Consider the following 16,011-nt stretch of genomic DNA (forward strand, 5'->3'; position numbering starts at 1 on the left):
CACTATTTTGATAGCTATTAAAAGCACTTAATTCACTATTTTGATAGCTATTAAAAGCACTTAATTCTTGACTTAAAATATTTTCCAAATTTTTCATTTTGATAATTAGGTTTTCAAGTGGTCCCCTTTTCAAGTGCTGCTGAGAACTTGTCCTACTTGTCCTCTTCAAGACTGCCATAAATGGTATAGGAGAAATTGCTAAAAAAAAGAAGAGGGAAGCAGACACCCTGTAATGTAGATTCTGAAGCGATATCAGTAACCAACTTTCATTTTCCATAAATAACAGGACTAAAGGTAGTGTTTCTTGTTTGATAACATTTTTAAGAGTTTCAGCAGGGTGTAGTGGCTAATGTCTATAATCCCAGTACTTTGGGAGGCTGAGGGGGGTGGATCACCTGAGGTCAAGAGTTTGAGACCAGACTGACCAATACAGTGAAACCCCATCTCTACTAAAAATACAAAAATTAGCCAGCCATGGTGGTATATGCCTGTGATCCTAGCTACTCAGGAGGCAGAGGCAGAATTGCTTGAATCTGGGAGGTGGCGGTTGCAGTGAGCTGAGATCACACCACTGCACTCCAGCCTGGGGGACAGGGCAAGACTCTGTCTCAGAAAAAAAAAAAAAAGTTTCAAAGCACTTTCATAGAAGGGGACTTGTCAGGGTTGGCTCTGCACATGTAGAATCATTATGTGGTGGTAACTCTTACCTACAGGGGATTAATTGCTATGTGGTTATTTAAGGCAGTTTTTTTTTTTTAAATTCAACAGTTTTTATTAATAATCATAGACACGTGCAACTGCCACTGTAGTCGATTTTAGAATAATTTCATCACCTCAAAAAGAAGCCCTGAACTCCAGCTACCATCCCCCTAGGCAGTCCACCCACCCCCAGCCACTAGTATACTTCCAGCCTCTGTATATTCTCCTATTCTGGACTTTCCTATGAATGAAATTATATAACACGTGATCTGCAATGGTTGACTTCTTTCACTTAGCATCATGTGTTCCAGGTTCATGAGTATTATAACATCTGTCAGTAATGTATTCCTTTTTCTGGCCAAATAACATTCCATTGGATGGAGACTCCACATTTTCTTTATTCATTCTTCAGGTGATGAACATTGGGGTTGTTTCCACTTTGCAGGTATTATGAGTAATGCTGCTATCAACATTCACGTACAAGTGTTGTGTGGTCATAGGTTTTCATTTCCTTAGGAATAAAATTAGGGAACTGGTCATACTCGTTTCTCTTTCCACAGCGATGCCTAGCACTGTGTGCCCTGCACTGTGAGGTCTCAATGGCTATTTGTCTAAGTGAGTGAAAAGAATACAGTTTGCAGCACAAGGCATCAAAGCTGAGAGTCCATTTGGTTCCATAGATGCCTTCAACCACCTTTAAGCTGTAAGTCCTGGCTTCCTCACCCAGGACTAAAACAAACTTCCATCTTATTTCTTGTTCACTGTGGCTTTGTTTGTTTCTTCTGTATTTTAGAAATTAAGGCAGTTTTAACTCCACATTTACTTTTCCCTATTATCTACCCAACTGCCAAAAGGCCTTCCTTACCAGATGGTGTGTGATGGATGCCCCAGGGAGTATAAATTAACTTGAATTAGCCAAACCCAACATAAAAATAGTAAATCTGTTCAAATTACCTATCATATTTTCACTGGGCCAGTTCCCCTTCCTCCATCTCTGACACAAAATATAGCTCATCTTTTCAACAGGAACAGGATAGAAAAACAACAAAATAGATAAGGCTCATGTGTTTCTCTTCTTCTCCCTCACAGCCACTTCCATAGTGAGAGGTTCCTAATGGTTCTGTGTCTAAGTTACACCACTGTTGAGTATGAAGCACCTTCAGCCATTTTGTCTCTGCTCCAAAACTTCCTACAATGCCTGCCTGCCTTTTAAGGCAGAATATATTCTCTCTGGCCTCCTTTCTAGCTTTAGATCCCCTTAGGCTGTTTTGCCCGGCTCAACTGGCCTAATCCCCATTCTCTGATCCTGTCCTGCCTGTTTCAGAAATTCTCTTCTGATCCATTTAGTCTCCACTCCTGTAACATGCATGCTCATCTTTATTCTGCCAGCATTTTTTTTTTTCAATAGCACACTCAAATGCTACTCAAGTGAAAGGTTTCCTATGAGAGTGGGGGTTGTGCCTGGCATTCTACAATTCTACAACCTTTTTTTTTTTTTTTTTTTTTTTTTTTTTTTTTTTTTTTGAGACGGAGTCTTGCTCTGTTGCCCAGGCTGGAGGGCAGTGGTGTAATCTGGGCTTACTGTAACCTCTGCCTCCTGAGTTCAAGCGATTCTTCTGTTTCAGCCTCCCGGGGTAGCTGGGACTATAGGGGTGCACGCCATCACGCTTTTTTATTTTTTAAAAATTTTTTTGTATTTTTAGTAGAGATATGGTTTCACCATATTGGCCATGCTTTTCTTGAACTTCTGACCCTGTGATTCCCCCCCACACACACACACCCCAGCTAATTTTGTATTTTTAGTAGAGACTGGGTTTCCCCATGTTGGTCAGGCTGGTCTCGAACTCCTGACCACAGGTGATCCGTCCACCTTGGCCTCCCAAAGTGCTGGGATTACAGGCGTGAGCCACCGTACCTGGCCAGTTCACACCCTTTATTTGTATTGTTTACTTTTTTTTTTTTTTTTGAGACAGGGTCTCACTTTGCCAGTGTAGTGGCGCCACCCCGGTTCACTGCAACCTCAACCACAATGGCTGAAGGGATCCTCCCACCTCACCCTCTGGAGTCGCTGGGATCACAGATGCACGCCACCGCCCGGCTAATTTTTGTGTTTTTTGTAGAGACGGGATTTCGCCATGTTGCCGACGTTGGTTTCGAACTCCCGGGCTCAAGCATTCCTCCCGCCATAGCCTCCAAAAGTGCTGGGGTTACAGGCTTGAACCTGCACCCGGCCTGGTTCACCCCCTTTAATGGCACTTACCACATACTGCTAGGCACTGAGGTTATTTCCGAAACATCTCTTCTCCTCTACTAGATTGTATGAGGACAGGAACTAGGTTTTACTTTTCTCTGAGGGCAAGGACTGTTAAGAGAGTGAATGGAGACTCATCTAGGCCAACTGTCTGACTTCCTCTTTCCTCTGGATTTATTTCTCCCTCCAGGAGGGCCGTGTGTTTGTGTGAGCGGGTCCACTGGCAAACAGTGTTCAGGACGTTGTATCTTGTTCAAGGAACTAAGATGCTTGAGTACCCAATGTGGAGTACCACTCCTTCCCCCGTTGCTATCGCCCCTCTGTGGCTGCTTGGCAAGTAGCTCTGAATGAAGAGCTGACGGAATTCTGTGGTGGGCCAGGTGGCTCTGGCGTCCAGATTGTTTAAGACGACTGTTAATCACTACAGAACACCGCTGAGTCTTGGTCCCAAGGCGCTGTGCACATGGCACTTCCCGAAATCACTGTAGGGCCGCTCGAGCAGGACCTCCGATCCCATGTTTGGGCAGCTGACTCGGCTAAGGCCTTCAGCTGAAAACGGAATGGCAGGGGTGAGAATGAGCAAACCTAGCTACGGGGCTTCTCGCACCTGGCGTGCGTTTACTTAGGACCAGGATAACCTCGAAGGCCGGGCTGGGGTGCCGGACCTGTCGTGGGTCTTGCTGTCTGACTCCCTGAGATCGGCGGGCTGGACAGAGCTTCGGAGTGTAACGCCGTCCTCCTCGGAGGAAGGAAAGCCCCACGGCCGCACAGCGGCGGTCAAGGCGCGGCCAGCACTGCGGGAGGAAGTAAAGGCTGCTGCTCCCCGCCTACCGCTCTCACGCCTGCCTTTCCGAGCCACTGTTTGCAGCAGAGGAAGAAAGCGCGAGAGCGGAGGGGGAAAAAAAGACAGCAGCCGCAGGAGCCGAAAGCCCCTGCGAAACGTGGGCCAGGGGCGGGCGCGCGCGCGTGTGTGCGTGCGTGTGTGCGTGCGTGCGTGCATGCGTGCGTGGGCGCGGTCTATAGCACGCCCGGCGCGGGGCGGATGTCCGGGCCGGCTGGGCCGGGGCCGCGGACGAGATGGCGGAAGGTGGAGGCTGTGGTGAGCGACCGGATGCGGAGACTCAAAAGTCCGAGCTTGGAGCCTTAATGAGGACCACACTCCAACGCGGGGCGCAGTGGTGAGCACCCGGCTCACCTGTGCGGAGCTAGGGGCTGAGTGTCGGGCCCTTAGGCCAGTCCCACTTTTCTCGGCTTGAGTAGGGGCTGGGCGGGGATGGTATTTAGTGTCCCTGAAAGAGTAGCCTGACACCGCCCCCTAGGAGAACTCCAGGATCAGCTCTGCAAGAGCGCAGGCGAGAGCTCTGGGTCTTGTCTGCGCTTTTGGAGCCCCAGGGGGCAGGCCTGGCGGGGCCAAGGGGAAGGATCTGGAGAAGGGGAGTGTTGGCAGGCCCCTGAGGGTGAGGAGAGCCCTTTTACCATCGAGGACTCGCCGTGTGACCTTGTGCGAAGGTGTCACAGACCTGATTCCTCCCTGTTAAAACCAGGATAGCAATATTTGGCTCACTGCCCCCAGTGGGTTGAGGCTAATGTCAGAAGTAGATACTTTGTAACTTGTAAACTGCCAACAGATGTCAAGGTCAGAAGCTGAACAAGTGTCTGAGAACCCCAGCTTATTTTGGTAGCAAATGTCAAAAACATTTGTGGCAGCAGTATCTCGGAGTGAGAGAGGAGGATAGCCTAGGTCCTGGAGCTAAATAGAAGATGAAGAGTCCAGAATTTAGAAAACCAAGGCTGAGTTGTAAGCAGTCTTAATAGATTGTTTGGTAGAGGGGAGAATACTTTGTACTACTGGAGATATTCCTGGGTGATATTATTGTGTGGGAGTAGAAAACTAGGGCTAGACTTTGCATTGAGTATGATTGAGTGTTACTATCTTTAAGAAACCATCTGCAAGGCCGGGCGCGGTGGCTCACGCCTATAATACCAGCACTTTGGGAGGCCTAGGTGGGTGGATCATGAGGTCAAGAAATCGAGACCATCCTGGTCAACATGGTGAAACTCCGTCTCTACTAAAAATACAAAAATTAGCTGAGCATGATGGTGCATGCCTGTAGTCCCAGCTACTCGGGAGGCTAAGGCAGGAGAATTGCCTGAACCCAGGAGGCAGAGGTTGCGGTGAGCCGAGATCGCACCATTGCACTCCAGCTTAGGTAACAAGAGCCAAACTCCGTCTCAAAAAAAGTAAAAAAGAAAGAAAGAAACAATCTGCAGAGGAATTGAGTGGGAGAATAGAAACATTGGGTTTAGGAGGAGTACAGTTACAGCTTATGTATTTACCTTGAGCTAGCCAATGTATGTATTCGCAGATACAGCTTAGGTATTCACCTTGAGCTAGCCAGTTTGTGAAAGGCAAGCAATCAGAGGTACTTTTAAAATTAACCTCTATAGGGCTCCTCAGCAGAAGCAGAGGAAGTTTAAGATACACTCAAATCACACAGTAAAATTGTGTGGAAGGTATTGCTCAAGGGATTCAGAAGAAAAATAGCATTTTAGAGTCAGATGTATTTATGGATCCTTGTGACCTCTGGGAAGCTGCCTGATCACGTTTGTTATATAATTTGAAGGATGCACCAATATAATTGTTGATGCTTTGTTGCCCCACAGAGATTTTTCCCTCTTTCTGTTTTAATTGTAAAACGGCATAATGATTCTTTAAAAATATAAACAAGTCTTGTGCAGTGGCTCATGCCTGTAATCCCAGCACTTTGGGAGGCTGAGGTGGGAGGATCACTTGAGGCCAAGAGTTCAAGACCAGCCTGGGCAACATAGCAAGACCTAGTCTCTACAAAATAAAAATAAAAAATAAATTAGCTGGGCATGGTAGTATGTGCCTGTAGTCACAACTACTCAGAGGCTAAGGCAGGAGGATCACTTGAGCCCAGGAGTTTGAAGCTATAGAGAACTATGATTATGCCACTGCACTTTAGCCTGGGTGACCTTCTCTCTAAGGAAATAAATAAATAAATAAATAAAATACCAAATTTGCTTACATTTAAGTACAAAAGTGGTAAGTTGAATATGAAGCACAACTTAATGCTTTTGACAAGATGAACATACCTAAGCACATGTACACATGTACATTCTTTTTTTTTTTTTGAGACAGTGTTTTATTACTGGAGTGCAATGATGTGATCTTAGCTCACTGCAACTTCTGTCTTCCAGGTTCAAGTGATTCTTGTGACTCAGCCTCCCGAGCAGCTGGGACTGCAGGCGTGTGCCACCATGCCCAGCTAATTTTTGTATTTTTAGTAGAGATGGGGTTTTGCCATGTTGCTCAGGCTGGTCTTGAACTCCTGAGCTCAAGTGGTCCACCTTTCTCAGCCTCCCAAAGTGCTGGGATTACAAGTGTGAGCCACCACGCCTGGCCTTGTGTGTACATTTTGGATCTCGTTTGGCCCTTAAGAGAAGACTAACGTCGGTGGTGTTTCTTTCTTTTTTTGTTTTTTGTTTTTTTTTTTTTTGAGACAGAGTTTCGCTCTGTTGCCAGGCTGGAATGCAGTGGCGCGATCTTGGTTCACTGCAACCTCCATCTCCCGGGTTCAAGTGATTCTCTTGCCTTAGCCTCCCGAGTAGCTGGGACTATAGGTGTGCCCTGTCACGCCCAGCTAATTTTTGTATTTTTAGTAGAGACGGGGTTTCACCATGTTGGCCAGGATGGTCTTGATCTCTTGACCTTGTGATCTGCCCACTTCAGCCTCCCAAAGTGCTGGGATTACAGGTGTGAGCCACTGTACGCAGCCTAGTGAGTGGTGTTTCTAACCTATTTTCAGAAAGAACATTAGTTTAGTGTTGTTTTTGTCAAGCAAAACTGTAACCAAACTGTCTGCTTGAAATTATAAAGATCATTATGAAATTAATGACTTGTTTATTAACAACATGATTTTACCCGTAGAAAGACTCCGTTTAGGCTGGGCGCAGTGGCTCATGCCTGTAATCCCAGCACTTTGGGATGCTGAGGCAGGAGGATTACTGAGGTCAGGAGTTTGAGACCGTCCTGGTCAATACGGTGAAACCCCATCTCTACTAAAAATACAAAAAAATTGGCTGGACGTGGTGGCACATGCCTGGAATCCCAGCTACTTGGGAGGCTGAGGCAGGAGCATTTCTTGAACCTGGGAGGTAGAGGTTGCAGTGAGCCAAGATCATACCGCTCCAGCCTAGACAACAAGAGCAAAAACATCATCTCAAAAAAAACAAAAACAAAAACAAAAAACTCCATTTAAATGAGCATTTTGAAGCCTCTTGTTTTCTTTCTTTTATTCAATATGTGAACAATCATTTTACTTAATGGATGCATATCCTGGGCCAGACTCTGCCATGTGGGGCCTGGGCCCTGCTCTTGCTCTTACAAGAGTGTTTTTTAGGCCGGGCGTGGTGGCTCAAGCCTGTAATCGCAGCACTTTGGGAGGCCGAGGCGGGTGGATCACAAGGTCGAGAGATCGAGACCAACCTGGTCAACATGGTGAAACCCCGTCTCTACTAAAAATACAAAAAATTAGCTGGGCATGGTGGCGCGTGCCTGTAATCCCAGCTACTCAGGAGGCTGAGGCAGGAGAATTGCCTGAACTCAGGAGGTGGAGGTTGCGGTGAGCCGAGATCGCGCCGTTGCACTCCAGCCTGGGTAACGAGAGCGAAACTCCGTCTCAAAAAAAAAGAGTGTTTTTTAGCAAGGATTACATATTCCCCAAGTGGAAGGACCATAAAAAAGATTAAGGAAGCAGCTGCAAAATTTTTAATCTCAGCTTTTCTGCTACAGTAAATTTTTGTCTCTTTCTAGGTATCTAATTGACAGCCGGTGGTTCAAGCAGTGGAAGAAGTATGTGGGCTTTGACAGCTGGGACATGTACAGTATGGGTCAACATAACGTATTTCCTGGCCCAATTGACAACTCTGGGCTCTTTTCAGGTATAGTATATGTTGCTTTTCTAGCTAAACATTTACCTGGGCAAGCGATCTAATGTTATGTGCATCTGTAAAATGGACATTGTGAACTTTCCTAGTGTGAGGAGTTAGAAACAAGAATCCTTAATGTACATCTTTAGAAAAAGCCTTTGCCAACCTTTAATGAGAAGTTAAGCTACTTTTTTCCACCTGAATTAACTGTGTCTGACAAGAGCATCCTTCTAACATTTTAACTTTCTCTTTTTGCAAATTAGTTCTTCTAGATATTTCACATTTTAAGTTACTACATGGAATGGAAAGAAATAGGATGTCATTTTTTTTTTCTTTTTTTTTTTTTTTTGAGACGGAGTTTCACTCTTGTTACCCAGGCTGGAGTGCAATGGCGCGATCTCGGCTCACCGCAGCCTCCACCTCCTGGGTTCAGGCAATTCTCTTGATTCAGCCTCTTGAGTATCTGGGATTACAGGCACGTGCCACCATGCCCAGCTAATTTTTTGTATTTTTAGTAGAGACGGGGTTTCACCATGTTGACCAGGATGGTCTTGATCACTTGACCTCATGATCCACCTGCCTCGGCCTCCCAAAGTGCTGGGGTTACAGGCTTGAGCCACTGCGCCTGGCCATAGGATGTCATTTTGAAATTGTATCTGAAATTTAAGAACCAGAATTTTTGGGCTCATGCCTATAATCCCAGTACTTTGGGAGGCCAAGGCGGTGGATTACCTGAGGTCAGGAGTTCAAGACCAGCCTAGCTTAAACTAGAGAAACCCTCTCTCTACTAAAAATACAAAATTAGCTGGGCATGGTGGTGCATGCCTGTGATCCCAGCTACTTGGGAGGCTGAGGCAGGAGAATTGCTTGAACCTGGAAGGCGGAGGTTGTGGTGAGCCAAGATAGCACCATTGCACTCCAACCTGGGCAGCAAGAGCGAAACTTTGTCTTGGAAAATGAAAAGAACAAAGGAAAACCAGAATTTTTTTGTTACCTTTGCAGTGGGAAAAATTGTAAAACTGTGGATTTTCATCAAGAATTCCTGTGATGAGGTCGGGCACGGTGGCTCAAGCCTATAATCCCAGCACTTTGGGAGGCCGAGGCGGGTGGATCACGAAGTCAAGAGATCGAGACCATCCTGGTCAACATGGTGAAATCCCGTCTCTACTAAAAATACAAAAAATTAGCTGGGCATGGTGGCTCGTGCCTGTAATCCCAGCTACTCAGGAGGCTGAGGCAGGAGAATTGCCTGAACCCAGGAGGCAGAGGTTGCAGTGAGCCGAGATCATGCCATTGCACTCCAGCCTGGGTAACAAGAGTGAAACTCTGCCTCAAAAAAAAAAAAAGAATTCCTGTGATGGTTGTTTTTATCATGGTACTAGAATCAAGTGATTCTCCCGCCTTGACCTCCTAGAGTGCTGGGATTATAGGTGCCACCGTACCTGGCCTAAACAACAGGTTTTATTTTATTTTATTTTATTTTATTTTATTTATTTATTTTTTTTGAGACGGAGTTTCGCTCTTGTTACCCAGGCTGGAGTGCAATGGCGCGATCTCGGCTCACCACAACCTCCGCCTCCTGTGTTCAGGCAATTCTCCTGCCTCAGCCTCCTGAGTAGCTGGGATTACAGTCACGTGCCACCATGCCCAGCTAATTTTTTGTACTTTTAGTAGAGATGGGGTTTCACCACGTTGACCAGGTTGGTCTTGATCTCTTGACCTCGTGATCCACCCGCCTCAGCCTCCCAAAGTGCTGGGATTACAGGCTTGAGCCACCGTGCCCGGCTAGATTTTATTTTATTTTTATTTTTTTGAGATGCAGTGTGAGGAGAGGTTGAAGATCAGTAGACAGAGTTATGACTGTAGTCAGCTACCGATGGTAACTGTGGGAAAAGTATGTAACATACTAGAGCTTTGCTTGCACTTGTACATGTACCAGGATGACAGTCAGCTTTTCCCAGGCTTGCTTCTGCCTGACTTCAGACCTCTTTATAATCATAATAGAGGTGATCTATCATGTGTGTAAAAAATCAGGGCAGTGCCGGGTGCAGTGGCTCATGCCTTAATCTTAGCACTTTGGGAGGCTGAGGTAGGTGGATCAGCTGAGGTCAGAAGTTTGAGACCAGCCTGGCCAACATGGTGAAACCCCATCTTTACTAAAATACAAAAAAGTAGCTGGGTGCCTGTAATCCCAGATACTCGGGAGGCTGAGGCAGGAGAATCGCTTAAATCTGAGAGGTGGAGGTTGCAGCGAGCCAAGATCACACTGCTGCACTCCAGCCTTGAGACACCGTCTCAAGGAAAAAAAAAAAAAAAAAAAAAAGAGACCGGGTGTGGTGGCTCTCACACCTGTAATCTCAGCACTTTGGGTGGTCGAGGCTGGTGGATCACAAAGTCAGGAGTTCAAGAAAAACCTGGCCAAGATGGCGAAAGCCTGTCCCTCCTAAAAATACAAAAAGTAGCTGGGCATGATAGTGGGCACCTGTAATCCCACCTACTCGGGAGTCTGAGGCAGAATTGCTTGAACCCAGGAGTTGGAGGTTGCAGTGAGCCGAGATTATGCCACTGTACTTCAGCGAGACTCCCATCTCAAAAAAAAAAAAGAAAAAGAAAGAAAGAATCAGGGCAGCAGGAAGGCAGACCAGGCATGAGACTTGATCTGCATACTTAATATGAACCTGGATATTTTTATTTTATTTTTACTTTTTTTTTTTGAGACGGAGTTTCGCTCTTGTTACCCAGGCTGGAGTGCAATGGCACGATGTCGGCTCACTGCAACCTCCGCCTCCTGGGTTCAGGCAGTTCTCCTGCCTCAGCCTCCTGAGTAGCTGGGATTATAGGCACGCGCCACCATGCCCAGCTAATTTTTTATATTTTTTGAAGAGACGGGGTTTCACCATGTTGACCAGAATGGTCTCGATCTCTTGACCTCGTGATCCACCCGCCTCGGCCTCACAAAGTGCTGGGATTACAGGCTTGAGCCACCGCGCCCGACCCTATTTTTACTTTTTGAGACACGGTTGGTTGCCCAGGCTGGTGTGCAGTGGCGCTACCTCAGCTCAAGGCAACCTCTGTCTCCCAGGTTCAAGCAATTCTCCTGCCTCAGCCTCTAGGATAGCTGGGATTACAGGTGCCTGCTACCACGCTCAGCTAATTTTATGTGTTTTTAGTAGAGACTGGGTTTTACCATGTTTGCCAGGCTGGTCTCCAACTGCTGACCTCAGGTGATCCTCCCATCTTGGCCTCCCAAAGTTCTGGGATTACAGGCGTGAGCCATCATGCCGTCTTTTTTCTCACTTTCATGAAACTGAAAATTCTTAAGGTTTTATTTTTATTTATTTATTTATTTATTTATTTATTTTTGAGACGGAGTTTCGCTCTTGTTACCCCGGCTGGAGTGCAATGGCGCGATCTCGGCTCACCGCAACCTCCGCCTCCTGGGTTCAGGCAATTCTCCTGTCTCAGCCTCCTGAGTAGCTGGGATTACAGGCACGCGCCACCACGCCCAGCCAGTTTTTTGTATTTTTAGTAGAGACGGGGTTTCACCATGTTGACCAGGATGGTTTCGATCTCTTGACCTCGTGATCCACCTGCCTCGGCCTCCCAAAGTGCTGGGATTACAGGCTTGAGCCACTGCGCCCGGCCCCATTCTTAAGGTTTTAAATTCAGGCATACCTGGGTTTATTGTGTTTTGATTTATTATATGTTGCAGATACTGGGTTTTTAACAAATTATGTAGATATTTGGAAACCCTGCCTCGAACAGTTTGTCAGTGTCAGTTTTACAACAGCATGTGTTCCCTTCATGTCTCTGTTACCACATTTTGGTAATTCTCACAATACTTCAAAGTTTTTCATTATTACTTTTTGTGGTGATCAGGAATCTTTCATGTTGCTATTATAATTGTTTTGGGGCATCATGAAGGGAGCTCATATAAGACAGCGAATTTAATTGGTAGTTATTGTGTGTATTCCCACTGCTTCACCAACCAGCCATTCCATCTCTTTCCCTCTCCTCAGGCTTTCCTATTGCCTGAGACACAATGATATTGAAATTTGGTCGCTTAGTAACCCTAACATCGGCTTCAAGTGAAAAGAGTTACATATCTCTTACTTCAAATCAAAGCTAGAAATGATTGAGTGTGGTTAAGGAATCCAAGATAGGTTGTAAGCTAGGCCTCTTGTGCCATACAGCTAGCCAGGTTGTGAATGTAAATATAAACCTCCTGGAGTTAAGTGATCCTCTCAATTCAGCCTCTTGAGTAGCTACGACTACAGGTGCTTGCCAGCATGCCTGGCTCATTTTTGTATGTCTTTTTTTTTTTTTTGTAGAGACACCATTTTGCCATGTTGCCTGGGAGACGGAAGAAACCAGGAAATGTTGGTTGCAGTGAGCTGAGATTGGGACACTGCACTCTAGCCTAGGTGACAAGTGAGACTCCATCTCTTTTTCTTTTTTTTTTTTTTTTTGAGGCGGAGTTTCGCTCTTGTTACCCAGGCTGGAGTGCAATGGCGCCATCTCGGCTCACCACAACTTCCGCCTCCTGGGTTCAGGCAGTTCTCCTGTCTCAGCCTCCTGAGTAGCTGGGATTACGGGCACGCGCCACCATGCCCAGCTAATTTTTTTTGTATTTTTAGTAGAGACGGGGTTTCACCATTTTGACCAGGATGGTCTCGATCTCTTGACCTCGTGATCCACCCGCCTTGGCCTCCCAAAGTGCTGGGATTACAGGCTTGAGCCACCGCGTCCGGCTATTTTTTTTTTTTTTTGAGATGGAGTTTCACTCTTGTTACCCAGGCTGGAGTGCAATGGCACGATCTCGGCTCACCGCAACCTCTGCCTCCCGGGTTCAGGCAATTGTCCTGCCTTAGCCTCCTGAGTAGCTGGGATTACAGGCACACGCCACCATGCCCAGCTAATTTTTTGTATTTTTAGTAGAGATGTGGTTTCACTGTGTTGACCAGGATGGTCTCGATCTCCTGACCTCGTGATCCACCCGCCTCAGCCTCCCAAAGTGCTGGGATTACAGGCTTGAGCCACTGCGCCTGGCTGTATTTTTTTATTTTTTATTTTTATTTTTTGAGACGGAGTTTCGCTCTTGTTGCCCAGGCTGGAGTGCAATGGCGCGATCTTGGCTCACCGCAACCTCTGCCTCCTGGGTTCAGGCAATTCTCCTGCCTCAGCCTCCTGAGTAGCTGGGATTACAGGCACACGCCACCATGCCCAGCTAATTTTTAGTATTTTTAGTAGAGACAGGGTTTCACCATGTTGACCAGGATGGTCTCGATCTCTTGACCTCGTGATCCACCCGTCTCGGCCTCCCAAAGTGCTGGGATTACAGGCTTGAGCCACCGCACCCGGCCTTGTTTTTTATTTTTAATAGAGGTGGTGTTTCACCATGTTGGCCAGGATGGTCTTGATTTTCTTTTCTTTCTTTTTTTCTAAATAGAGACAGAGTTTCTCCATGTTGGTCAGGCTGGTCTCGAACTCCTGACCTCAGGTGATTCACCCACCTTGGCCTCTCAAAGTGCTGGTATTACAAGAATGAGCCACCACACACGACCGGTCTTGATTTTCTTACTTTGTGATCTGTCTACCTTAGCCTCCCAAAGTTTTGGTATTACTGGCGTGAGCCACTGTGCCTGGCCTGGAGTTTTTCTTTTTTTTTTTTTCTTTTCTTTTATTTATTTATTTATTTATTTGAGACAGAGTTTCGCTCTTGTTACCCAGGCTGGAGTGCAATGGCACGATCTCGGCTCACCGCAACCTCCGCCTCCTGGGTTCAGGCAATTCTCCTGCCTCAGCCTCCTGAGTAGCTGGGATTACAGGCACGTGCCACCATGCCCAGCTAATTTTTTGTATTTTTAGTAGAGACGGGGTTTCACTATGTTGACCGGGATGGTCTCGATCTCTTGACCTCGTGATCCACCCGCCTCGGCCTCCCAAAGTGCTGGGATTACAGGCTTGAGCTACCGCGCCCAGCTCTTTTATTTTTTTGACCATTATCTTGGTCTTGAAGAGTTTTTCTTTTTTTTATCCTCTTTTCTCCCTCCAATTATAGAAGAAATACAAATTCTTCATAAAATGTTCAGAAAACATGAATAAAGACAAACGTCTGCTCTGTATATATAATGACCAGTAGCAGAATTTTGGAATTTCATACCTATTTCTGTAAATAATTTTCTTCTTTTTGAAAAATACATAAAAATCTTGTAAAACCATCATTTCTGGGGTGAAGAGCAGTGACTTACATGCTCTTTTTCTTTTTTAGATCCTGAGAGTCAGACCTTGAAAGAACACTTAGTTGATGAATTGGACTATGTATTGGTCCCCACCGAGGCCTGGAATAAATTACTAAACTGGTACGGTTGTGTAGAAGGCCAGCAGCCCATCGTCAGAACAGTGAGTTAATGTGAATCGTCCCACCTGCTCGTCACTGTCTGCAGGTGCTTTCTGTTGGATACTGACTAGTGTTTGTTTCCCAGGAAAATGAATATACCTGAGTGGTTGAATAGTGGTGCTTCAGGCCTTGTTTCTGGTTCTCTTTAGGAAATTGTGGTTGTGAGTGAAGTTGCTCACCCAGGATGTTATGGTGAGTGACCTGTAAACATCAGAGCTGCCCAGTGGCTTGGAATGTGCCCAGCAGATTCTGTCTGGAAGATTCTATGTGAGAAAGTTCACTAAGGGCATATGGACATATAGTTAATATCCTGCTTATTTATCTTGTTTTTTTTTCTTCTTTCTGCCCTGTGGTTTGTAGCTTCCTATTTATCTTAAAAAAACATTTATGGCCGGGCACGGTGGCTCAAGCCTGTAATCCCAGCACTTTGGGAGGCCGAGGTGGGTGGATCACGAGGTCAAGAGATCGAGACCATCCTGGTCAACACGGTGAAACCACATCTCTACTAAAAATACAAAAAATTGGCCGGGCGCGGTGGCTCAAGCCTGTAATCCCAGCACTTTGGGAGGCCGAGGCGGGTGGATCACGAGGTCAAGAGATCGAGACCATCCTGGTCAACGTGGTGAAACCCCATCTCTACTAAAAATACAAAAAATTAGCTGGGTGTGGTGGCGCATGCCTGTAATCCCAGCTACTCAGGAGGCTGAGGCAGGAGAATTGCCTGAACCCAGGAGGCGGAGGTTGCGGTGAGCCGAGATCGCGCCATTGCACTCCAGCCTGGGTAACAAGAGCGAAACTCCGTCTCAAAAAAAAACAAAACAAAAACAACAACAACAAAAAAAAAATACAAAAAATTAGCTGGGCATGGTGGCACGTGCCTGTAATCCCAGCTACTCAGGAGGCTGAGGCAGGAGAATTGCCTGAACCCGGGAGGCGGAGGTTACGGTGAGCTGAGATGGTGCCATTGCACTCCAGCCTGGGTAACAAGAGTGAAACTCCATCTCAAAAAAAAAAAAAAAATAAAATTTATGATACTGCTTTACCATGTATACTTAAGAGTTTTTGATCAGTCCAGGTGCAGTGGCTCATGCCTATAATCCCAGCACTTTGGGAGGCCAAGGTGGGTGGATCATGAGATCAGGAGTTCAAGACCAGCCTGGCCAAGATGGTGAAACCCCATCACCTAAAAACTACAAAAATTAGTCTGGGTGCAATGGCTCACACCTGTAATCCCAGCACTTTCGGAGGTCGAGGCGAGCAGATTACAAGGTTAGGAGTTTAAGACCAGCTTGGCCAACACAGTGAAACCACCGTCTCTGATAAAAATACAAAAATTAGCTTGGCATGGTGGTGTGTGCCCATAGTTTCAGCTATGAGATAGGAGAATTGCTTGAACCCAGGCAGTGGAGGTTTCAGTGAGCCGAGATCGTGCCACTGCACTCCAGCTTGGGCAACAGAGTGAGACTTCATCTCAGAGAAAAAAAAAAAAGCAAAAAACTACAAAAATTAGCTGGGTGTGATGGCAGGCACTTGTAGTCCCAGCTACTCGGCAGGCTGAGGCAGGAGAATAATTTGAACCTGGGCGGCAAAGGTCGCAGTGAGCTGAAATGGCCCCACTGCACTCCAACCTGGGTGATGGAGTGAGACTTCATCTCAAAAAAAAAAGTCTTTGGCCGGGCGCGGTGGCTCAAGCCTGTAATCCCAGCAC

The 16,011-nt window shown here is 46.3% G+C and overlaps 1 protein-coding gene and 1 long non-coding RNA gene across 4 annotated transcripts in view; one reads left to right on the plus strand and one right to left on the minus strand.

Moving 5' to 3' along the window:
* Window positions 1-662: 662 nt before the first annotated feature.
* Window positions 663-3,908, minus strand: LOC141585326 (uncharacterized). Its single transcript, XR_012518719.1, has 2 exons — window positions 3,616-3,908; window positions 663-3,499 (listed from the first exon to the last, which is right to left on the minus strand). It is a non-coding gene; the product is annotated as an uncharacterized LOC141585326 (long non-coding RNA).
* A 59-nt stretch (window positions 3,909-3,967) lies between these two features.
* USP4 (ubiquitin specific peptidase 4) overlaps window positions 3,968-16,011 on the plus strand; it is a 72,055-nt gene continuing 60,011 nt past the window's right edge. Inside the window, exons 1-3 of one of the 3 annotated variants that reach the window (XM_039477108.2) lie at window positions 3,968-4,128; window positions 7,788-7,915; window positions 14,175-14,305. In XM_039477108.2, the coding sequence (XP_039333042.1) occupies window positions 4,028-4,128; window positions 7,788-7,915; window positions 14,175-14,305 (360 nt within the window). In that variant the 5' untranslated portion in view covers window positions 3,968-4,027. The remainder of the gene's footprint in view (window positions 4,129-7,787; window positions 7,916-14,174; window positions 14,306-16,011) is intronic. The other 2 variants (XM_039477106.2, XM_039477107.2) reach the window with 2 other exon arrangements.

This window comes from Saimiri boliviensis, chromosome 8 (assembly GCF_048565385.1).
Source record: "Saimiri boliviensis isolate mSaiBol1 chromosome 8, mSaiBol1.pri, whole genome shotgun sequence".
NCBI lineage: Eukaryota > Metazoa > Chordata > Mammalia > Primates > Cebidae > Saimiri > Saimiri boliviensis.